Source organism: Paroedura picta, chromosome 4 (assembly GCF_049243985.1).
Source record: "Paroedura picta isolate Pp20150507F chromosome 4, Ppicta_v3.0, whole genome shotgun sequence".
Classification (NCBI taxonomy): Eukaryota; Metazoa; Chordata; class Lepidosauria; order Squamata; family Gekkonidae; genus Paroedura; species Paroedura picta.
This window is the reverse complement of record NC_135372.1, coordinates 8,895,431-8,920,149: the sequence shown is the minus strand read 5'-3', so window position 1 is coordinate 8,920,149 and position 24,719 is coordinate 8,895,431. Positions and strand designations below refer to the sequence as shown.

At 49.8% G+C, this 24,719-nt stretch overlaps 1 protein-coding gene across 1 annotated transcript in view; it reads right to left on the bottom strand.

The window, feature by feature from the left end:
* The window catches only part of FBN3 (fibrillin 3), a 215,551-nt gene that overhangs the window by 49,428 nt on the left and 141,404 nt on the right, over positions 1-24,719 (bottom strand). Inside the window, exons 30-38 of the mRNA XM_077331715.1 lie at positions 20,751-20,876; positions 16,530-16,655; positions 15,491-15,613; positions 14,332-14,454; positions 8,657-8,782; positions 6,782-6,904; positions 5,306-5,428; positions 3,851-4,012; positions 592-660 (exon numbers count right to left, since the gene is read on the bottom strand). Coding sequence (XP_077187830.1) covers positions 592-660; positions 3,851-4,012; positions 5,306-5,428; positions 6,782-6,904; positions 8,657-8,782; positions 14,332-14,454; positions 15,491-15,613; positions 16,530-16,655; positions 20,751-20,876 — 1,101 coding nt within the window. The remainder of the gene's footprint in view (positions 1-591; positions 661-3,850; positions 4,013-5,305; positions 5,429-6,781; positions 6,905-8,656; positions 8,783-14,331; positions 14,455-15,490; positions 15,614-16,529; positions 16,656-20,750; positions 20,877-24,719) is intronic.

Below are 24,719 nucleotides of genomic sequence, written 5' to 3'. Positions count from 1 at the left end.
ATTCCCAGATTGAAATTTTTAAAATATATATGGTGCAGTCCACATTGCAATGGGACCATATAAAGAATTCCCAAAAGAGATACAAAGAAATGTTTATTCTGGCTTGATCCCATAGCAACATGGAAGTGTAATTAAAAAAACACAAAAACCTGTTTTACTGTTGTAGCGTGTCCCTGTAGCAACGCAAAAGTGTATTTTTTTAAGATTAATTTAGGGACTCAGGGTGTGTGCAAGTTTGAGTACCCAATATAAGCACTGTGAAGAGATTGGTGGCTTGTGTTGATTGACAACCTGAGGAGCGGGGGGGGGGGACCTGTGGGTTGTCCATGCTTCTGTCTTCTCCAAGAAGACATGGGGATAACGTGGGAGAAGTCTCTCGTTTGGAAGCGTGCAAACGTACAGTTTACTATCGCGTATTTGCAAACAGGAGATGGTGCGTGTTGTCTGCCTCTGTGCAGAAATGGTCCCATTTTAGCAAACTGTCCAGGGGAAAGCGGGGGGTGAGGAGAGGTCACCGGTCATGCACAAGGCTGCACAGCCATTGGGGGACGGTTGCCACCTCATTTCCCAGCATTCTTCAGCTTCTCTTACCTTCCAAAATGACCGTGATGGGGTTAGGCCGGAACCCTTCGCCACCTGGACAGAGGGTCTTATATTCCGCTGCAAAGGGAGAATTTGGTTACTGATGGACTTCTGTCAGGTGCCGTTTTCCCAGTCCCCCCTCTGAGCCTCCTGCTCGCCCTCCTTTTTTTTCCTGTTTTCCCCTTCTCGGGGAGGGCTCCGCTTAGAGGTGATAAAACCATCCTTGCTCTGACCTTCCTTTCCCCGGTGCTCCCCTTTGAAATGGAAAAAACGCAGATAAATAGCCTGCTGGCTCCAGAGGTTTCACACCCCGCTGGCTTCAAACTCTCCAAAAAGGGTCATTTCTGGCTCTCCCGTGGAAGGGGGTGGGGGTAGGGTCTACTCATGTGCCTATAAAAGCCTGGCTCTGATCTAAGAGCGATGTCGCAGTCAATTTTCTTGTATTACGTGTTGCCTTGGCTGAGTGACTGTCTGTGTTTCAATAAACCAACTTTCTGGTGAAGTGCTGAGTGTCGGTAGTCACTGGACTCAGATGCCGTGGAGGGGGCGGCTGGGGTTCGTGAAAACTTCCTCTTCAGTGGGTGGATTCTGTTTACCCTTTCTCACTACTGTCTTTTACTCCAAGGGTCAACCTGGACAAGATCCAGGATCAGGACCCTAAATCCTCCCGACCAGCTGAACTAGGACTGCGGCTGCATTGAAGGGGTGGTGGAAATGTATTCCTCACTGCATCATTTGTCCACAAGAAATGCTATATGCCCCACGGGGGGGGGGGCATACTATTTTATTGCCCTCTATAGCAGGGGTAGTCAACCTGTGGCCCTCCAGATGTTCATGGACTACAATTCCCATGAGCCGCTGCCAGCAAATGCTGGCAGGGGCTCACGGGAATTGTAGTCCATGAACATCTGGAGGGCCACAGGTTGACTACCCCTGCTCTACAGAAAACAGCAGCTCTGACTGTGGTGGAGAAAGAGTTAACCCCGTAATCCCAGAATCCTGGTTCTGATCTGAGTTGGCTCCTCCCCCAGTTGCTACTGAGTGATAAAAATGGGCTTGGGACTCCATCAATGGATTTCTCATCATCTTTTCTGGATGCTTTAGGGTGATTCTCTGTTGAGCAGAGGCTTGGCCTAGATGGCCTGTATGGCCCCTTCCAACTCTATGATTCTATGATTCTATAATCCCAAGTGTTGCAGCTCTGTAGAGCAGGGGTAGTCAAACTGCGGCCCTCCAGATGTCCATGGACTCCAATTCCAGCATTCGCTGGCAGGGGCTCCTGGGAATTGTAGTCCATGGACATCTGGAGGGCCGCAGTTTGACTACCCCTGCTGTAGAGCCTAGAAAAGGGAAGCTGAAGTGGATTTGCTGTCCTTTTTGGAGCTCCTTTCCTCCCCTCCTCTTATTTTCTGTCTACACATTTCCCCCTTCCTTCCAGAATTTACAACATGAATTATGAAACTACCATTCTCGGAAAGGGAGACAGTTATTAAAAACAACCCTTTACCAATAAACTATTGAGTAGAAAGGGCCCTCTGGCCAAACAGATTCAACCCCCACAATTAAACCGTATTTTTATATGTCTTATACTTTTTACGCCAATAAAAGGTTACTGACTGAAATTGCTAATGTTCTACCCTGATAAACAGATTTTCAAAACCAGGCCTGTCTGCCCATCTCCTTCCTCTCCATTGCCTCCCATCACTCTTTGATTCTGTTTCTTGTAGATATATTTTTCTTTTGTTAATTCCCTTTCCTCCCCTCCCTCCTTTTTTTATGTATTTGATGGTTTTTATCCCGCCTTCCCAGTTAGCCAGCGTCCCCCCCCCTCTCCTTCATTTTTCAAATGTTTCTGGGGGCAATCAAACCCCAAAGGATTAAAAAGGTCTTTGGAGTTGAGCAAGTTTGATGGGCTTTGCTCAGGTGCCCATCCCATTATCTGTTGTCAGAGTTTAAATATGCGAGAGAGAAAAACCTGCTGCTTCAAATAACAGTTTTATTGTGAAGAGAAACAAGCTTTGTAAGAGAGGAGAGAGATAGTCTTAACAGTCTAACTGACTAACGTTCAGGAGGAAAAACAGGCAGGAAGTGTACACTGAGGAGCAGGAAGTCTCCAACTTAGGAAATCAGACACTCTAGGATAGCGATCCCCAACCTGTGGGCCGTGGACCACATGTGGTCCTTCGACTAATTGGAGGTGGGCCCCGAAGGACGCCTTCTCCCCCCCCCCCCCGGCCCTTTACTTCTTCCCCCCCAGCCCTTGACAACACACTTCATTGTTGTGGCGTGTCTGTATCTTATTTTGAAGGGATGTTTAAACATTACCATAGCGATCAGAGAGCGCTAGGGCAGTGGTTGAGAGTAGAGGAGTAAACTACCCCCCCCACCAGGCCTCAGTAAAAGGCGTTGAGTGGTCCCCGGTAAATGGTCCCCGGCGTTGAGTGGTCCCCGGTGATAAAAAGGTTGGGGACTAGAGTCTAGGAGATGATGTGAAAATATCAGGAAGTTCTTAATTTAAATACACTAAATACATGTCTCCTCCCATGCCCCTTGAAGGATATTCTTCTTGTGCTCTTAAATCATGCATGCTACAGATCTCGCATATTCCAACATTATTGGGGGTAGAAAGAAATTCTCTTGACCCAGGTCAGACTGTTCGGTGACTCTACAGTACTTGTCCTCCGGCTGCAACTTGAAAATTGGTTTAATCCATGCCACAGTCTTGTGGAAAATTAGCTGACTGATCAGTGATAACTAATTTTTTGTCAGTGCTCATAGTTCAGGATCATGGTTTGCCTCTACAGGCCAATAGGGTTTAGCTCGAAATCTTGGCAGAGGAGGAGGAAGAAGAAGAAGAAGAAGAAGAAGAAGAAGAAGAAGAAGAAGAAGAAGAAGAAGAAGAAGAAGAAGAAGAAGAAGAAGAAGAAGAAGAAAAAGAAAAGAAGAAGAGCTGCCTTTTTTTACCCAGCCTTTCACTGAAAGCGGCTTACGGTCACCTTCCCTTCCTTTCCCCACAACAGACACCCTGTGAGATCAGTGGAGCTGAGAAAGCCCTGAGAGAACTGTCACTGGCCCAAGGTCACCCAGCTGGCTACCCATGGGGCAGTGGGGAATCAAACCCTGTTCCCCAGATGAGAAGCCACGGCTCTTAACCACTGCACCAAGCTTGCTCTCCGACACCCCAAGAGGTGCAAATACCATTCTCTTTTTGACCCAGTCAGAGAAGATAAAAGGCAAATGACAGCTGCACGATCCCCTCGATACTTACTGGTGTTGGCAGGGGGGCAAAGCTCACAAGGGTTACCCCATGCCCGGCCCAGCGAGCAGCAGCAAGAGGCCCGGGTGACTCCCACTCCAATTTCTGCACTGCAAGAAATACCACCGTCGCCCCGGTCCTGAGTGTCCAGGAAACAGTTCCCAACGCGGGTATCTGGGAGAAGGAAAAACATGGGGCACAAAATATGTTTAAGTCAGGTGCTCTTTCCGGGCCAGCTTTCTGGGATGCCTTGCAGGACCTTTCCTGTGCCTTAGGTGCAGAGGCATCTTCCTTGGTCTTCCGACATGCCACCCTTTAAAAGGTGATGCTGGATCCCCATCTAGGACTTTGGGCAATGCCAGAGCTCTACAACTGATCTATTGGGGAATTAAGGAAGCTGTTCAGGATTTCTTTTACTCTCATAGTGTTTCTTCCGGACAAGCTAGCTTTCTACATGCAAGGAATTATGATGAAAAAAGGTAATTAAGGGGACCGAGTGACAAGAGAGAGGGTTACATAAATTATGGATGGTGCGGAGAAAGCAGTTAGAGAGAACTTTGTGTTCCTTCTCACCATATACAATGACCTAGTTAAATGGACTAGCTCACTAGCAGACAAAGCAAAGTCTCTCTTCTTGCAATGAAGCAATAACTTGTGGAACTCACAGCCACAAGATGCATCAGTGGTCATTAGCAGAAAAGGTGTCATGTGGCCCATGCCAACTGTTTTTCCCAGTGCGGGAGCTGGCTTGTTCCTTCCACCCTTCACTGTGTAGTGCAAATGGCTTTATCTCTGTGGTGTCTGGGATACTAAACAGTCCTGTCTCAGCTCTCCCACCGGGGTGTGCGAAGGATGAGCTGTTTTCACACTATTCTGGGATCAAACATGTGTACTGTGGCAAAGTGGAATTGACACCTCAATCTTGGTTCAGGCCGGGTGGCTGGGGGGCTGAAGGTGTATCTGTCCACGTTTTCTATTGTTCCTTATCTTCAACCATGCCTGTTACACTGACATCCTGCAGATACTGCCTTGCTGTCCTAATAAAGGCTGCTCCTGCTTTTTCCAAGGTCTGGGAGAGAATCTCGTCTCAGAACTACCTCCTAGGGTTGTGACAAAACGTTTTTATGAGTAGAGGAGGCAAATTCATGGAGGATGCATCTATTTAAAAGGCTTTTTGTAACAGTGAAATGGAACCTCCATTTTCAGAGGCAGTCTACTTCAAGGTGCCAGCATTTGGCGGTGGCCTTCAAGTCCTGGTCACAGGCTTCTCAGGAGCATCATGGCTTCCCACTTGGCAAATTGGCAAATGACTACATGGACCATTGGCCTTATCCAGCAGGACTCTGCTTCTGTTCCACCAGAGCCTCAAAAGCCGCCCCCAGACTGGTTGCACCAGGAAGCTCAATCTTGGCTTTGTTGCTCGCTGGTCCCCACCTCCTGAGGCCGTCCCCAGACCCTCCCCCTTACCTACGCACCCCACTCCTGTGGGGTTCAGCTCAAAGTCTTGGGGGCAGTTGCACAAATAGCTGCCTGGGGTGTTGACACAAAGTCCGTTGATGCAGTTCACCGGATCTGCACACTCGTTGATATCTGAGGAGGGAACAGTTTTAAAATTGGGGTGAAGTGAAGCATTCCATTCTTATATAGAAGAAGAGTTGGTTCTTATATGCCACTTTTGCCTACCCAAAGCGGCTTCCAATAGCTTTCCCTTCCCTCTCCCCACAACAGACACCCTGTGAGGGAGGTGAGGCTGAGAGAGCCCTGACATTTCTGCTCAGTCAGAACAGCTTTATCAGTGCTGTGACTAGCCCAAGGTCACCCAGCATGTGGGAGAGGAGTGGGGAATCAAACCAAGCTTGCTGGATTAGAAGACCACACTCCAAATCAAGGTGGTAGGTGCACCTAAGCATGAGAAAATAATGTGCAGCAGACGCCCCCCCCCCACCTCTCCACTTGTCGCATTTGTACATATTGTTTGTCAAGAGTTTTTGGCAGCTGGTCTTTTGACAATGTGTCCAGGTGAGTCAAAGCACCCCAGGAAATGGGCCCCTACCCCCCCCCCCCGCCCCCAATCCAGAAGCAAGCATAACTGCACTCAAATCAGGGCTCCATTCTAGGCAGCATTCCATCAATGTGTGCATGAACATTGCTAGAAAAGGAAGAAGGTGTTGGAAGGAACAAAAGCTACGGCACAGCAGCTAGTGTTGAACTAGGACCCTGGAGACTAGGGCAGAGTCTGCACTTACTTTCTTTATTCCATTGTCAATCCTGTTGAATTCAGAGCGATTTGAACTCGGGTTTTCCTCCCCCCCCCATTGAAACAGGAAAGTCTTCTGCATATGGTTAGGGTAGTTCAGAAGGGGGGAGGAAGCCAAGCCTCTTACTTTCTTTTCTTGAAGGGGGGGGGGAGAGGATCCAAGCAGGAAGCCTTTTTCTTTTCTTGGAGGGGTGGTGGTGGAGAGGATCGAAAAAGGCAGAGGAGGAAGGAAAAATCCAGGACCGACAGAAATGGAGGGAAATTAGGGGCTTCTCCTTTAAGGCAAGCGTGTCACATGACCAGGTGTAGCCTATCAGAAGTTCTTTACCATGGAGCTTTCTTTCCCAAATGGATATTGGGGATTAAAAGCACTCTAAGATATCGCACAATAAAGGTAGGGTCACTCTGGATCAATCCTTCTTGCTGCAGAAGGAAAATTTAAATCGCCCCAAATCCAAATGGAAATCGCATTCTGTGTAGAGGGCAGGGACTGAATCGACCTGGGGTTGGAATAAAAGCTCCGTGCAGTTTACACCCAGGGCTCTCATTCATGCATTTGCAGTGGGAAACCTCCGGGTAAATGTGACCCTTGCCACCGATGCGCACGTGATCAGTGGGCAGAAACTGTGGCCAAATGCTACCGGCCTTCACAAAGATATCCTGCCCAGGAGGCAGCCTTCACTCACCTGTACAGTTGCCTCCACTCCTGTCCAGCTCGTACCCATCGTCACAGGCGCAACGGAACATGCCCGGCAGGTTCTGGCAGGTGCCGAACACGCAGATGTTCTGGAAGGTGCACTCGTCGATATCTGCAAGAAAGCCGGCTTCAGACAAGATGCATCTGCCACAGATGGGCTTCCGAAACAAAAGCAGGGACACCTTTGGAACTCTCCAATTCTCAGGGCAAGGTGCCTTTACCTGAGCAGCCCCCTGTTGGCGTTATACCTGTGCCACAGGTGATCTAGGTATTCCCTCTGGTTTCTGTGGTTTTCCACAGAGTTGTGGAAAATTCCTAGTGCATTGCACGCTATGGTGACGTCACTTCTGGTTTTTCAGCCAGAAACAATGTCTTGTGATGCTGTCCCTGCATGTCCCCCCCTTCCGCTTAGCCCCTTAGCATTCATGAATACAGGTTAGCATGCATGCAAGCATGCTAGAGTCAAGATGCATCCCTTCCCTGCTCAGCGATTTAACTGAGAGAACCCAGAGAAAGAGTTATTTAGCGGGGCTAGGAACTTAATGTCGGCATGATTTTAATTGACCTTCCCCCTCGCTCCCCAAGGCAAAAATCATGAGATAACATGGATACAGGGGTAGACGAGGTTTTCAAACCTCGCCGTGGTCTTTCCCCTAAATTGCTTCACTCTCCGATCCTGCCAGTAACTTTTGCTACTCAAATCCCATCCTCTTCTCCAATGAGTGGTATTTAAAGGAAACAATTACAACCTTCTAATTGATCCTATAATCAGGAGTGGTTTATGGATCTGTGGAACCTGTAATACCAGAGCCAATTTAAGGATTTGTGTGGTCCTGGCAGAATACAGTTGTGGCAGGAATAAACAGACTCAGGACAGAGAGGCCCCACAAAGCGGAAAGGGGTCACACTCTGAGGATCCACAAAGATGGGGGAGGGAGGGTTCAGCCCTGATCCATGGGGGGGGGGGGGGAGGCACCATGCAGGGCCACTGGAAGTGTGGGGGGTCTGTAGCATGTGCTACGTGGATAAACCGGCCTTGCATATAGTTATTGGGAATGGGCTTTAGGTCCATATTGAAGACCAAGATCTGTTCTCTCTTTCTCCTCTGCGTTAAGAAATGCTGCTTGCCATGTAACCTTTTATCTGCAATGGAATGTAGAGGAAATGGTTTATGCCTTTCGGAGAGGCTAAGAAATTACAGTTTTGACTGGAATAAAAGGTCACCTTAACTCTTATTCCTAATAGCTTGATACAAGCTGGCACCAGAAGTAGGGGCTTGTTTAGGAAAATGCTCTGTTTAGTAAAAGCTTGAGGGATGAAACCAGACCTGGTGGCCCTGCTATGTCAGAGGTAGGAAATCAGGGCTCCAGGGCTGGCCTGGAGATTTTGGGGGAGGACCAAAGGGGACCTGGAGATGACTCTGAAGGAGTGGCACGATTGCGTTGGTCCAGGCCTCTGAGCCAACCCCATGAAGTAGATCAGGGGTAGTCAAACTGCGGCCCTCCAGATGTCCATGGACTACAATTCCCAGAAGCCCCCTGCCAGCATTTGCTGGCAGGGGGCTCCTGGGAATTGTAGTCCATGGACATCTGGAGGGCCGCAGTTTGACTACCCCTGAAGTAGATGTATAAAACTATGCAGCCCTCTGTTCTGCGCACAGAATGGACATGAGTTCCCTGTGATGTTTTGGTTGTGCTGCAGCTAAAATTAAAGAGGGAACGTTAAAAGGTTTTCCAGTTCGGCATGCTTTTAGGTAACCCCTGCTAGGCAAAGGTCCCTGCCTGGCCCCAGGGCCGACACTCTGACCCCCAAAGACCTCTTGCTCTCTCAAACCACCCAAAAGGTTAGCCACACTCCTCCTCACCTTGGCATGCCTTGCTGTCCTCTGTGGGGTTGAAGCCCATTTCGCACTCACAACGGTAGCCGCCGGGGGCATTGAGGCATTGCCCGTTCTCGCAGAGGTTGATGTTGTCTGCGCATTCATCCACGTCTGTCAGGGTGCCCAAGAGGAGAAAAGAGCAGGTGGCTTCATTGGCTGAGAGGTTCTTGCCCCGTACCCCATGGCTGGCCTCGTTCAGAATTATCTCGATATTTGTGAGCATTTCCAAGAACACTCAGGAAAAAAAATGGTTTGCTTTTCCATCTATTTATTTATCTATATTCATATTAGGGGTGTGTGCTTCAGCTTGGTTCAGCTGCCTCGGCCATCACCGGAGCCCGAGGGGGTGTGTAGGAGTGAGGGGCTAGTACAAACAGAGAGATACATTTAAAAAAAAATGTTGACCAGTTTTGTGTACAGCCAAGAGAGTGGGGTCCTTCTTAACCCCCTCAAGCAGGCACTTGAGGGGCACAACGGAGGCAAGGTGGGGCCACAACGGAGAAGGCAGGCATTGACTTTACCCATTGGCAGGTTGGCACCCGCAGGCCTTGCTCAGACTAACAAAGCTGTCATGATGGCATGCATATTTCCTGCCCATTATTGTTTTTAACTGCGCCTCTGTCAGAGATGTGGCCATTGCAACGGATCTGGACAGTGAGAGAGGGAGACAGTGAGTGAGAGAGAGAGACGAGGGGGGAGGGAGAGAGAGAGAGAGAGAGACAAGGGGGGAGGGGGAGAGAGAGAGAGAGAGACGAGGGGGGAGGGAGAGAGAGAGACAAGGGGGGAGGGAGAGAGAGAGACAAGGGGGAGGGAGGGAGAGAGAGAGAGAGACGAGGGGGGAGGGAGAGAGAGAGACGAGGGGGGAGGGAGAGAGAGAGAGACAAGGGGGAGGGAGAGAGAGAGAGAGACGAGGGGGGAGGGAGAGAGAGACAAGTGGGGAGGGAGAGAGAGACAAGTGGGAGGGAGAGAGAGAGAGACAAGGGGGGAGGGAGAGAGAGAGAGATGAGGGGGGAGGGAGAGAGAGAGACGAGGGGGGAGGGAGAGAGAGACAAGTGGGGAGGGAGAGAGAGACAAGTGGGAGGGAGAGAGAGAGAGACAAGGGGGGAGGGAGAAAGAGAGAGAGAGACGAGGGGGGGAGAGAGAGAGACAAGGGGGGGAGAGAGAGAGATGAGGGGGAGGGAGAGAGAGAGAGAGACAAGGGGGGAGGGAGAGAGAGAGACAAGGGGGAGGGAGAGAGAGAGAGACGAGGGGGGAGGGAGAGAGAGAGAGAGACAAGGGGGGAGGGAGAGAGAGAGAGACGAGGGGGGAGGGAGAGAGAGAGAGAGAGACGAGGGGGGAGGGAGAGAGAGAGAGACAAGGGGGGAGGGAGAGAGAAAGAGAGACGGGGTGGGTAAAGAAGATATCTGGTATAAATGTGGAAGTATTTTCAATCTAATGTGCTGAACTGTTCAACGAAAAGTTCTCCCTCACTCAATATGCACCTAAAAACCACCTGGCTGGCCCAAAAGCACCTGCAAAATCTCATTTTTCTATGCAAGTTGAAGAAGAACCTCGGGGGGGGGGGACCCTCAATGCGTAATACATCAGGCACTGTAAAATGGACTGATTTGTGCACCATATCAGATTATTCAAAATTCAGCACCATTACTACTTGTGATACTGTGAGAGAAAATGCTCAAAATCTGATTTTATGCTGTTTGCTGTGCTCATCCCCCCCCTCTCCGTTGAGCATTCTGAGCCCTTGAATTTCCCGTTTCTCTGCTATTTAAAGTGAGCCCTTACATCTGCATCAAGCAGACAGCAGACTGGTAGCCCATGCTGGCACATGCTCAAGATTTATGGAACTGAAATTGGGAAGCCATAAAAAAATGAGACAGTCAACCTTTCAGAGCATTCGGTCAGGATACTCACACAAATGCGAGCAGCTTCATGTAGAAGAAGAACTACCTGAAGGAGTCTCAAAGCGGCTTCTAATCACCTTCCCTTCCTCTCCTCACAACAGACGCCTGGTGAGGTTGGTGAGGCTGAGCGAGCTCTGAGAGAAACTGCTCTCTAAGAACAACAGGACTGTGACTAGCCCAAGGTTCCCCAGTTGGCTGCGTGTGGAGGAGTGGTCTTTATCGCTAGTGTTGCAGATTGGTTGCAAGAGTGTATCGCTTTCCGGAGGGTGAATCCACTTTTTGGGATTCCCCTGAAAGCGCTACAACGAAGCACTTTTTGCGGATCGGTTTCAGGAGTGTTGCAGATTGTCAACGACGTCGTGCGTTATTGCAAATCAGTAGCGTTTTCAATTAGCAACCATTGTGCTATTTTGAAGGCGTGCAAAAAGGCCCACAGAATCAGCATTTCTGAAGATGGCTATCCAGCCTCTGCTTTAAAACTTCCAAAGGAGAACCCACCACCTCCCGAGGAAGCCTGTTCCACTAAGCAACCGTTTTGTCAGGAATTTCTTCTGGATATTTAGTTGAAAATTCTATTGAATTAATTTCAACAGATTGGTTCTGGTCCGACCCTCTGGGGCAGGGGTAGTCAAACTGCGGCCCTCCAGATGTCCATGGACTACAATTCCCAGGAGCCTGGACATGGACATCTGGAGGGCCGCAGTTTGACTACCCCTGCTCTGGGGCAACAGAAAACAACTCTGCTCCATCTTCTCTATGACAGCCCTTCAAGTATTTGAAGATGGTTATTAGCATTTCACCTCTTAGTTGGTTCCTCTCCAGACAAAGCTCCCTCAAACTTTCTTCATACAATTTGGGCTCCAAACCCCTCACCATCTTTGTTGCCCTCCTCTGGACATGCTCCAGTTTGTCTACATCTTTCTTCAGTCGTGGTGACCCAAACTGAACACAGTACTCCAAGTGCGGTCTTACCAGAGTGGACTAAATTGCTAACATTACCTCTGGACACGATACTTCTTTTAATGCAGCCCAAAATCCCATTTGCCTTTTTAGCCAAGTCACATTGCTGACTCATGTTCAGTGTCTGGTCTACTAAGATCCCCAGATCCTTTTCACACATACTGCCAAAATAAGTCTCACCCATCCTATAGTGATGCATATGCTTTTTCCTACCTAAATGAAGGACCTTACACGAATGAAGTTCATTTTATTCACCTTAGCACAGTTTTCGGTCTTCTGGTGTGTTTGCTACCCCTCTTAGTTTAGTGCAGGGATAGTCAAACTGCGGCCCTCCAGATGTCCACGGACTACAATTCCCAGGAGCTCCTGCCAGCGAATGACTACCCCTGGTTTAGTGTCATCTGCAACTTTAATAAGTATCCCCTCTATTCATCCAAATCATTTATAAATATGTTGAACAACACAGGTCCCAGGACAGATCCCTGAGGCACTCCAGTCATCACTCCTCTCCAAGAAAACGACAAACCATTTACAAGCACCCTTTGGGTGTGATCTGTCAACCAGTTCTTGATCCACCTAACAGTAATAGGATCCATACTGCATTTTACCAACTTGTCAATACGAATTTCATGCGGAAACTTATCAAAAGCCTTAATGAAATCAAGGTAAACTATGTCCACAGCATTCCCCTAATCTAGCAAGGTAGTAACTTTCTCAGAAAAAGATTTAAGGTTAGTCTGATATGAGTTGTTTTTGAGAAAGCCATGCTGACTCTTAGTAATTACAGCCATCCACTCTAGCTGCTCAAGGACTGATTGTTTGATGATTTATTCTAAAAAATTTGCCAGCCATAGATGTCAAGCTGACGGGTCAGTTGATACCCAGGTCCTCCTTTTTCCCCTTCTTGAAGATGGGGACAACATTTGCTCGCCTCCAATCGTCTGGCACTTCACCTGTTCTCCAAGAAGTGTCAAAAATAATGGTCAGAGGCTCAGAAATTCTAGTTCTAGGTGTTTATGGACTACCCTTACAGGGATCCTAGGCCACAACTCCCATCTCTCATCACGTGAAATGATTTTGCCATGTTGAGCACGATCCCCTTGCGAGGGAAGACTGAGGAGAAGAAGGAATTGAACAATTCAGCCCTCTCTTCATCACCTGTTATAATGTCACTTTCTGGTCCCCACAATGGTCCTACCATGTCCCTATTCTTTTTCTTACTTTGAATATAACTAAAGAACCCTTTTTTTGGGTTGTATTTATCATTTCTTGATAGTCTAAGCTCATATTGAGCTTTAGTTTTTCTAACATTCTCTCTACAATCCTTGGTTATTTGTTTGTATTCTTCCTTGGTTATAAGGTCCTCCTTCCATTTCCTAAAGAGTCTTTTTTATTACTCAGTTCTTTTGAAAGCTGTTTATGGAGCCACCTGGGTTTCTTGAGGTTCCTCCCAGTTTTCCTTCTCAAGGGAATTGTTTGCGATTGAGTCTTCAGTATTTCACTTTTGAGAAACTTCCCACCTTCTTGGACTTCCATAAGTTTTTCTGACCACAGGATTCTACTCAACATAACTTTATGTTTGTTGTATCTGTGACTATGTACAGCTTTCCCAAAATCATAAAGTCCAAAATCACATGGTCACTACTACCAAGTGTGCCCACAACTTTTACCTCGTCAACCAGTTCTTCCCTATTGGTGAGAATCAAGTCTAAAACAGCAAAGCCCCTGGTTGCCCCTCCCACTATCTGGGAAATGAAGCTGTCGGCAAGACAAGTAAAAATTTACTGGACTTTTCATTTGTAGCAGAGCTGGTCTTTCAACAGGTACCTGGGTAATTGAAATCTCCCGTGACCTCTGGGTCCCATCTCTCTGAGAACTTTGTAATTTGGTCTAGGAGCATCTCATCCAAGTCCTCTGCCTGACCTGGCGGTCTATAGCAGACCCCCACCATAATACCGCTATTATTCCCTACTCCTATTATTATTATTGTTGTTGTTGTTGTTGTTGATGTTGTTTTGATTTATTTCCCACCACTCCCTAACCTGCTCATGGCGGGTCACAATGTCTTAAAAATCCCCATTAAAACTCCCATTAAAAGACTTCAAAATACCCCCAACATGGTGGAAACCCCACTTCCATATGCAGCCTCCTCCAGGCAGCAGTTCTCCTGGTGCAGTCAGCTGGTGAATTCTGCAAATCATCCCACTGACTACTTGCAAAGGCCCCCAGAGGGCTTAGCTCCAGCCCAGATAATTCCTCTCCCCCTTGGCTTAGAATTAGCTAAGGGTTATCCTTTATTCCAGCCATTTCCAACATTTTCACTGTGGAGGAGCCCCCTGAAATAAATTTTCAGGCTTCGATGACCCCTGGAAGTGATGTCAGCTGGCCCCGCCCCAGGAAGTGACATGTCACGAGAAGTGACATCACCACCGGTACCCTTCCCCTTCCTTTCCCCTTCCTTTCACTCCTTTACTGCCTCTATGGCGGCTCCGCCTCATGTAGGATGGAAAGAAGGGGAGGAGATGAGAAGACAGTCCAGGCTCCCCATACCATGCCAAAACTGACTCCCCCCCCCTTTGATTTTTACATGCACAGGCTACCTACCCCCAAGTCCTCTGAGTAGAGATGGCCAGTCCCCTTGTGACTAAGTCCATTAAGGCAGGAAGGGAAAGGCCACGGATCCCCTCTGGAGCTCCCGTGGATCCCTGGTTGGGAATTCCTGCTTTATTCCTTCCAAGCAGATTCTGCCCTTCACCAGAACTTGGGATCCCAAAAGAAACATTAAAAAACCAAATGTACCTGAGCAGGAGAAACCATCTCCGTTGAAACCTTCCCGGCAGGCACAGCGGTATGACCCTGGGGTGTTCAGGCAATTGGCATTCAGGTTGCAGCTATGAGCTTCTGTGGCACACTCATCCAGGTCTGGGGGAAAGGAGGAGGGAGGGGGAGAGAGTCAAGCAGACTCAAACGCAGGGGCCTAATTTACACCCTCGTGCAGCCAATTCACACAGCCTGCAGGAGGCATCCCTGCATGCAGAAAGAAGACTCTAGTCTAGCTTTCTCCTGATGCTCTACTTTTCTGTGTGGAGGCAACTTCAACACAAAAGCAAAACACAAAAATCTTCTGCTTAGAAACCAGAGGATCAGGGAGAATGCTAACAGCCTAACTTTTTAAGTTTGGGGAAAAAATTGTGTATGGAGAAGATCTGTACTCCCTCCAAATGGAAAACTAGTATAGCAGCAAATAATGTCATAGGGCTTTTCTGCGGTATCAATTCCCTCACTTTTTCCTGTTTATTCAAGGTCCCCCCACTGTGTTCTAAATGTGTTTGGATCCCTCTAGTGGTCAATTCAATATTACACAAGTTTATGTCCTGCATAAAAACCTGCAGCTTAAATCTGTAGGGAGATATGCTGGACATAAACCAGTGTAATATCAAATTGACCATTAGAGGGAGCCACAGACATTTAGCACAGACTCCTCATAGAAGAAAAACGAACTTACAAATGAGGAAATTGAGAATGCGCTTAGTCTTCCTGTTGACATTTTTATGCACAAGAAATATTTTATAGAATGGAAAATTAATAATTCTTGTTTACAGAAATCTAACCCATCATTGAAAACCTAGTTCAGCATTTTTTAAATAAACTAGATTTCTATGTGCTGGGATATTTAAAAAAACAGCCCCAATGAAAACAAGATTTTTAATTTTAAAACCAGAAAACTGTGCTTTGGAGAGGGAAAGGAGAGATAGGAGCTTAGTAAAGAAGTAGCACTTTGTATATGCTCAGAGGCACTGCTACTTTCCTCCCTTTAAATATTTCAAGGCTGGGACCTGACACTTCAAATCAGCAAAGGGACTAAAAGTGCATATTTTAGCATTTGTGAAAGTGCCCAAGTAAACTAATAAATAGAATCACCGGATGCCTCGTCCTTTCCCCAGCTCTGTCCACTCACCATTGCACTTGAGGCCTTCGCCCAGCCATCCAGTTCTGCACTTGCACCGGAAACTCCCAGGGATGTTGATACAGGAAGCGTGCATGTCACAGTTGTGTGCCCCGATCTCACACTCGTCAATATCTGGAAGGGAGAAGAAGAAGAAGAAGAAGAGTTGGTTCTTATATGCCGCTTTTCCCTACCCGAAGGAGGCTCAAAGCGGCTTACAGTCGCCTCCCATTCCTCTCCCCACAACAGACACCCTGTGGGGTGGGTGAGGTTGAGAGAGCCCTGATAGTACTGTTCGGTCAGAACAGTTTTATCAGTGCCGTGGCGAGCCCAAGGTCACCCAGCTGGTTGCATGTGGGGGAGTGCAGAATCGAACCTGGCATGCCAGATTAGAAGTCGGCACTCCTAACCACTACACCAAACTGGGAGAGGGGAGGGCAAATTTTGAGCGAGGGCCACTTGGGCACCTTAAATTAGCCAGACATTGTTGCCCTGACCTAGATGGTCCCAGCAAGGCTGATCTTGTCAGTAGCTAAACAGGGTTGCTCCTGGTCACTATTTGGATGGGAATTTCAGGGTCACTTTGCAGAGACAGGCAAATTGGGGAATAAACTGGGGAGTGTTGTTCCTTTTAGTGCCGCTCAAGGTTGGCCAGAAGCATCTGGCTGGCTAATGTTGGTTTCTGGATACAGGTCTTTAGGTGGACTTCTGGTCTGCTCCAGCAGAGCCCTTTGGACATTCTTGCTCAGATTCCTCCCCTCCCACCAGTCTGCTCATAATATTGCTGATTTCTTTTGAATCTCCTTCTTAGTTGTCTTATTCTTAACGCAAAGATCAGATTGCCCCCTGTCTCCATGTGCACTATAGAACAGCTCTCATCACCAGCCTGAGGACTTTAGTACCCTCTGGCTTTGAATGGAACCTCCATGTTCAGAGGCAGTACCCTGTGGACACCAGTTGCTGAGTGTGGGTCGTAACAGTGGAAGTCTTGGGCCTCCATACCCCAGCTGGATAACCTGGATTCCCGCATCAAACCCCAGATCTCACCCACCTGTACAACCTGTGGTCCCCTTCTTGACGAAGTACCCAAGCTGGCAGTGACAGATGAAAGATCCCTTGGTGTTTTCACAGTCCCCATGCAGACAGATGTTGGGATTCAAATCACACTCGTTCACATCTGCATGGCGAAGACAAGTGCATTCAGAAGAACGTTTGCCCTAATCTAGGGCTGCCCACAATACCCCTCCCCCCATCCTCGGAGACAACCTGTGAGTGCCATGGGCCCATAATCTTAATATTCTTTTGTTTCAAGCCTCTTTCTGTGCAGGTTCAACAGTGCATTTAGGGTATGGAGACCAGGGCAGAGTCTGCACAGGGCCTTTTATCCACCCCAGTCCGAATAAATTCTCTCCGTGTACACTGAATTTGATTTCCATTTTATTATTATTATTATTATTATTATTTCGATTTATTTCCCGCCACTCCCAAATGGCTCGCGGCGGGTTACAATGTCTTAAAAAACCCATTAAAACTCCCATTAAAAGACTTTAAAATGTCACAACATGGCAGCACAATAATAAGATCCCCTTCCTACCCCCATTCCTAAAAAAGGGGGGGTGGAGGAGAAGGAGGTCAACGATGTTCAGGAAGCCCGAGGGAGAGCAGTCGATGTACCCCGGCAGCCCCAGCCTCAACCATAGACCTGGCGGAAGAGCTCCGTCTTGCAGGCCCTGCGGAACGTTAAAGGGTCCCGCAGGGCCCGCAGCTCACCTGGGAGCTCATTCCACCAGGTGGGGGCCAGGACCGAAAAGGCCCTGGCCCTGGTCGAGGCTAGGCGTGCTTCCCTAGGGCCGGGAACGACCAGAAGATTCTCACTCGCAGAGCGCAGAGCCCTGCGGGGGGCATAGGGCACTAGGCGGTCCCTCAGGTATGTGGGTCCCAGCCCGCGTAAAGCCTTAAAGGTTAGAACCAGAACCTTGAACCGGATCCGGACAGCAATTGGTAACCAGTGCAGCTGCCTCAGCATAGGCTGGATGTGGGCCCTCCAAGGTGTGCCGGTGAGGACCCTAGCGGCTGCATTTTGTACCAGCTGGAGTTTCCGGATCAGAGACAGGGGTAGGCCCGCGTAGAGCGAGTTACAGAAATCTAATCTGGAGGTGACCGTTGCATGGATCACAGTGGCCAGGTGTTCGGGGGACAGGTAGGGCGCTAGTAGCCGGGCTTGGCGAAGATGGAAAAATGCCTGGCTGGCTACTTTCCTGACCTGCGCCTCCATAGTCAGGGAGGCATCAATGGTCACACCCAAGTTTCTAGCCTGGGACGCGATGGTAAGATGCGCCCCTGCCAGGGTGGGTAAATGCGCTTCCTGTTCCCGCCCCCTACTTCCCAGCCACAGGACCTCCATCTTGGAGGGGTTGAGTTTCAGGCGACTCTGCTCAAACCATTCTGTCACTGCTTCCAAACATCTGGCGAATGGTTCTGGGGGGGAGTCTGGGTGGCCGTCCATGAGGAGATAGAGCTGGGTGTCATCAGCGTACTGATGGCAGCCCAACCCAAAACTCCGTACCAGCTGGGCCAGAGGGCGCATGAAGATGTTAAATAGTGTGGGGGAGAGAACCGCGCCCTGTGGGACCCCACAAGGGAGTCCATAAGGGCGCGAGAGCTCATCCCCCACTGCAACCCTCTGGGTCCGGTTCTGGAGGAAGGAGCGTATCCAGCGCAAGGCTGTACCCCGTATCCCCGTACCGGCGAGGCGGTGGCCCAATATCTCATGGTCCACGGTGTCGAAAGCAGCCGACAGATCCAGAAGGACCAGCACGGCTGACCCGCCTCTATCCAGCTGGCGACGGAGATCATCCAGCAAAGCGACCAACACCGTCTCCACCCCGTGGCCAGGACGGAAGCCAGACTGATATGGATCGAGTGCCGAAGTTTCATCCAAGAAAGCTAGGAGCTGGTCCGCCGCAGCCCTTTCCACCACCTTGCCCAGGAACGCTAGATGCGACACCGGGCGGTAGTTGGCAGGGTCCTGCGGGTCCAGCGTTGATTTTTTCAGGAGAGGGCGAACCACTGCCTCCTTCAGCCGCTCGGGGAATTCCCCGGAACTCAGGGAAAGGTTGATAATATCCCTGAGTTGGCCTCCTATCCCCTCTCCGCTCCCCTTGAGAAGCCAAGAGGGACAGGGATCAAGGGGGCAGGTGGTCGCCCTGACCGACCCCAGCAACTTGTCCACTTCGGAAGAAGAGAGCCGTCTGAAGCCATCAAACCTTGCTGCCAAAGACGGCCAACAGGTCTCCAGTTCATTTACTGTATTAATTGTGACAGGAAGGTCATGGCGAAGCGACAAGACTTTATCCGCAAAAAAGCTCGCTAATGCCTCGCAGCCAAGTGCCAATTGACTAATATTTTGGCGCCCCTGAAGGGCGGTAAGGGATCTAACTACCCTAAATAATTGGGCCGGGCGAGAGCTTGCGGACGCGATTTCCGTGGCGAAGAACTCTCGCTTCGCCACTTTCACCGCCATCTCATACGCCCTCATAAGCGTGCGATAAGATGTTCTTGCAGCTTCGTCGCGAGTCTTCCGCCACACTCGCTCTAGTCGTCTCACCTCCCTCTTCTTTTCCCGGAGCACCCCCGTGTACCAGGGGGCCCGTTTGAGTCGAGGGCAGAGAGGACGCTTAGGGGCAATCTCATCTATAGCGGCTGTCAGACGGGACTGCCAGTCCTCTACTAACGCCGCCAGTGAGTTGCCAGGAGGCATCGGGTCCCGCAGAGCATTCCGGAAACCAATTGGATCCATGAGTCTCCGCGGGCGGGCAAAAGTGCGCCCGCCGCCCAACTGGGGAGGGGGTGGCATCACAAGCCGGGCCCGCAGGGCATAGTGGTCTGACCATGGCACGGCCAAAGCTGGCTCCAGAACCACCTCTATCCCGGCACCGAAAATCAAGTCAAGCGTGTGGCCGGCGTGATGAGTGGGACCGGCAACAAATTGCGAGAGCCCTAGTGTCGCCATGGATGACACCAGGTCCCCACCAAGTCCTGAAGTGGGCGAGTCCGCGTGGACATTGAAGTCACCCAGGATTAAGAGCCTAGGGAACTGCAATGCCCAGGCGGCCGCCGCCTCCAGCAGGCGGGGCAGGGCATCTGGTGGCGCGTTGGGCGGACGGTATACCAGCCAGATGGCCGCGCTCTCGACCGAGCCCCACCCAATACCGACACACTCCACTCCACTGATTTCCGGCACCGGGAGAGCCCTGCAGGCGAGAGTCTCCCGGGCCAGAATTGCCACCCCCCCTCCCCTCTTATGGGTCCGAGATTGGTGTAGGACCGAGAATCCTGGGGGGGGCAGTTCTTTCAAGGCCACCGACTCCCCCTCCCTCACCCAGGTCTCGGTCACGCAAGCAAGGTCCGCCCCCGACTCTGCAAAGAAGTGCTGCAGAGTGGAGGTCTTGTTCTTAATCGACCTTGCATTGCACAGGACCAAGATCGGACCCTCCCTAGCCTCCACCCTCACAGCCCTGGGGATGGGACGGAGATTAGAAGGGGATCGAGCACACCCAGGGCGCCGGCCGTGTCTCCACCGCCAGGTCCTATGCGGGACACCAGTGCTCCCACCCCTTCTCTTGTCCAACCTCCTCCCCCAGCCATAGCTTTTGGGCGCTTTAAATTTTCCCGCTGCGACATGCATAATTGACCTGCAGTGACCCTACCTTTCCCCCGCGATATCCAGGAGCAGAGATAACCTGGTACAATTGATCAAGCAGCTGAGGTAGAGAAGCAGGCTGTCCCTGATTAGATGGCTGCCAGTTCAAAGACTTCCCTTATAATGGAAGTGGATTGCAGTGAATAGTTCTTGCAGGGATCCACCTGCTTTAATGCAGGCATCCCCAATGTACTGTCCATAGTCTGCTTTGCTAAGAGAGATTTGATTGGCTGCGCAGAGTTTTTAAAAATGTTGTTAACAGCAGCTGCCACCACAGCAAAAAGATCTTTGCTGTGTACCGAAGAGAAGCGGCTGCAGCCATTTTCAGGATGGCTCCGCCTCCTGGGGCAGCCATTTTGTGGCTGCACCCACCATGCTGTGTCAACTTCCAAAGATGCCTACAGGTTCAAAAGGGCTGGGGATTCCCTTGCCTCTGGTAGTTTTGTTTGCATTGTTCAATAATCGTATATTCCTAGCCCTGTCCCCTTGTTCTTTGGTTGTCTTAGGCTGTCTCACAACACTGCTCAATATCCTGTAATCTGCCTTGAACCTCAAGGCTTTTTTCCTTACCAATACATGTCTTCATGTCCAGGGAAGCCATGAATCCATCAAAGCACAGGCACCGATATTCCCCTGGGATGTTGGTACACTGACCTCCATCACAGATATCCGGGTTATCCTCACACTCATCGATATCTGGAAGGCAGCAACGAGAGAAATGATCTTTGTTTCTGGTGTTCTCACCTTGCAACAATGCAGATGTACGGAAGCCTGGCTAACCACTCTAATGACCCTAAATACCCCCAAAAGAGGCCATCTCTTCCATTTATTTATTTAATTTATTATTTAGATTTACAGGCTGCCCCTTATGAGCCCGTCATCTTGGGGCGACGTAAAACAATAAAGCCACTAAAAACACATAAATACCACAAAATTGCTAAAGATAACATTAGATCCTTGCAGGGTCTTTGCTTGTTGGTTCCCCATAAAGGGAACTTGTGGGAGGAGATCCCTACTGGTTGGGGAGGCCTATATATTGTTGTTGTTATTATTATTTACATTTATTTCCCGCCACTCCCAAGAATGGCTTGTGGTGGGTTACAAATCATCCCCACTAAAACCGCCTTAAAACAACACAGGGACATAAAAAAGCGTACAATAAAACCAAAACCAGAGCAAAAACATGGCGGTGATGTTCGATTGATCAAATCAAATTTATTTATTTGATACAGCACTGTGGCCAGATAAAACAGATAGCGAGAAAAAACATTTCACAGTAAAAAATTGCAAAATCAAGGAGCCAGTACAAAATTTAAAATATATAAAATTGTATAATTGATGCGTACATTATAAAAAATGCATAGTAAAATACCTCTAAAAATCTTCACTTAAGCTTAAGTTGTCTTTCCCGTGTGCTCACCACATGCGCACAAAATTTGGCAACCTGCTTAATAATATGGCCCCTGCTATTCCACAGGAGGAATTTTACTTTTTCTTTGTTTGAACTGGTGGAGGAATTCCTGAGTAATGGGAGGATGAATTTATTTCTCGCAGAGCTAAAAGTAGGGCACCTTAAGAGGACGTGTTCGATTGACTCTATCTCCCCGGAATTACAGGGGCAGAGTCTTTCAGCTAATGAGGTTTTCTTGAAGCGACCCACCAGCATGGCAGAAGGTAATGTTCAATTCTCCAACCCCCCCCCCCCCCAAACACATATCTAAATAAGGGAGTAGGGAGAGGTGGCCATCCATGACACATGGCCCACCGCTGATTAGCACTGGGGAGGCTCCAGTCAGATCTTCCTCACTGCTCCGGCCTCAACCTGGTGGAAGAGCTCCATTCTGCAGGCCCTGTGGAATGCTGAGAGCTCCGCAGGGCCTGTAGCTCAGACGGGAGTTCCTTCCACCAGATAGGAGCCAGCACCGAGAAAGCCTTGGTCAAGGCCAGGCATACTTCCCTAGTACCAGGAATGACCAGCAATTTGGTACCTGCAGAGCGTAAAGCTCTACGGGGGGGCATAGGGCAACAGGTAGTCCCCCAGATATGTGGGTCCCAGACCGCGAAGGGCCTGTTCTGATCTTCTGGGCATACTGGCCTCAACCAGATTCCTGGCGGAAGAGCTCCGTCTTGCAGGCCCTGCGGAACTGTGCTTAGCTCCTTCAGGGCCCTGATGTTCACCGGGAGCTCATTCCACCAGGCGGGGGCCAGGACCGAAAAGGCCCGGGCCCTGGTCAAGGCCAATCACACTTCTTTGGGGCTGGGGACAACCAATCGGTTGGCTGTAGCTGACTGCAGCATTCCCTAGGGGGCGTATTCAGACAGGTGGTCCCTAAGATAACACAAATCCATAACAGGGGAATGATAATTCAGAGGTGAAGCACTGGGTATTTGTGAGTGTGTGTATGTATGAATCACGGCATTAGAAACCATGGGGCTTCGCCTTCCCTTGGCAGTCCTTTTGCTACCCGATTTTCCATCCCTTGATAACATTCATGATATTGTTATTTCATTGTCATTATCAATAACAACATCAACCACAAAACACCACCAATGCCGTCCACAATTTATGCAGTTCCTATGGCCATCGCTACATCTTCTGGCAGTGAATCCCACATTATCATCCAACACAGAGTAAAGTGGTATTTCCTTATGTCTGACCTGAACCTTCCACCCATCAGCTTCCCTGGTTGCCCTAGTAATTTGGGAGAGGGGGGGAAAAGTTATTTTTGTCCACTCTCTCCACCCCACGCACCATTTTATAAACCTCTCTCACCTGTGAATGGTCTCTTTTCTCAACTCAAAAGCCCCCGACTCTTCAGCCGCTCCTCAAAAGGAAGGTGCTCCAACCCCCTCGTCATCTTGGCCACCCTCCTTTGTTCTTTTTTAGCTTTGCAATGTCATCATCATCATCATTTCCCTCCACTCCCTGAGAGGCTCTTGGCGGGTAACAATAGTCCGGTCCCATTAAAATACCCATTAAAAGACTTTAAAAAATCCCAACATGACAGAAAATAATCTCATTTCCACCCCCCCTACCAGAGAGAGCAGCAGGGAGAGTGGAGAGGAATGATGTAACTTCCAATCCCAGCGGAGGGGTGATGGTTCTACTTCGCTGACCCCAGCCTCAACCATAGACCTGGCGGAAGAGCTCCTGTTTACAGGCTCTGAGGAAAGCTGACAAATCCCGCAGGGCCCGCAGATCACCCGGGAGCTCATTCCACCAGGTAGAGGCCAGGACCGAAAAGGCCCTGGCCCTGGTTGAGGCTAGGCGCGCTTCCCTGGGGCTGGAACGACCAGCAAATTCTCACCCTCAGAGCACAAGGCCCTGCAGGGGGGCATAGGGCAACAGGCAGTCCCTCAGGTATGTGGGTCCCAACTTGCGTAAGGCCTGAAAGGTTAAAACCAGAACCTTGGACCGGATCCGGACAGCAACTGGCAGCCAATGCAGCTGCTTCAGCACAGGCTGGATGTGGGCCCTCCAAAGTGTGCCGGTGAAGACCCTAGCAGCTGCATTTTGCACTAGCTGAAGTTTCCATATTAAGGACAAGTGTAGGGACACCGGGACACTGGGAGTTGCAGATCTCTCTGTGTGTGTGTGTCTCTCTCCCTCTCCCTCTCGCTGTGTGTCTCTCGGTATGCTGGTGTGCCTCACAGCAGGAGGCAGAGCAGGTAATGAGGGCTGGTTTGTAGGAGGGAAGCAGGTAATGAGGGCTGGTTTGTAGGAGGGTGTGCAGTTTGGGGCAGCTAACTCTGTCTGTCTGTCTCTCCCTTCATCGCAGCAAGGGTGGCTCTCTGTGTCTCTTTCAGCAGCTTGGGGCAGCTCTCTCTGTGCCCCTCTCTGCCTCCCTCGCAGCAGGAGTGATAGGAGGGAATGAGGGCTCGTGTTCGGTCTGGCAGGGATCTGTGTGTCTCTCTCTGTCTCTGGCGCGTCTGAGAGGAACTTTGCTAGCATCCAGGGAGGGAGGGCAGGAGCTGTAGGGGCAGGGCCAATCAGTGTTGCTGGCTGCATCCCGATTGGCCCTATTTGAACTCGGGCAGCCGGACACGTCCCACCCTCCAGGCTCACAAATATATGTGAATCATGGATAAGGATAACTGGCCTTTTCTCCCTAAGGGGCACCGAAAGCAGCTTACACTGTTTTTGTTCTTCTCACATCAACCCACTGAGGAAGGTTAGGCCAATGACTGGCCCAGGGTCACCCAGCAAATTTCCAGGGCAGGGGAAGGGGATCTGACCCCTCCTGGATACTATCCCAACTCCATCTTTTTCAACCTTTTGACCATGGAGGAGTTCCTGAAATAATTTCAGGCTTTGGGGAGCTCTAAACTATGCTGGAAGCGATGTCAGCTGACCATACTTTCCTGTCCTGCCCAAAGAGGACTGAAGGGGAGGAGAGAAAAGAGGTGGTTTGAGGCAGGAGTAGTGTCCAGGCTCTGCCCCCTTTCCCCAGCACGGTAACTATGCGAGAATGCCACCCCCTTTCCTGCTTTCACAGCAATGCCGGAATAGCTCGTGGCTGAATCTATTGAGCAAGCTGT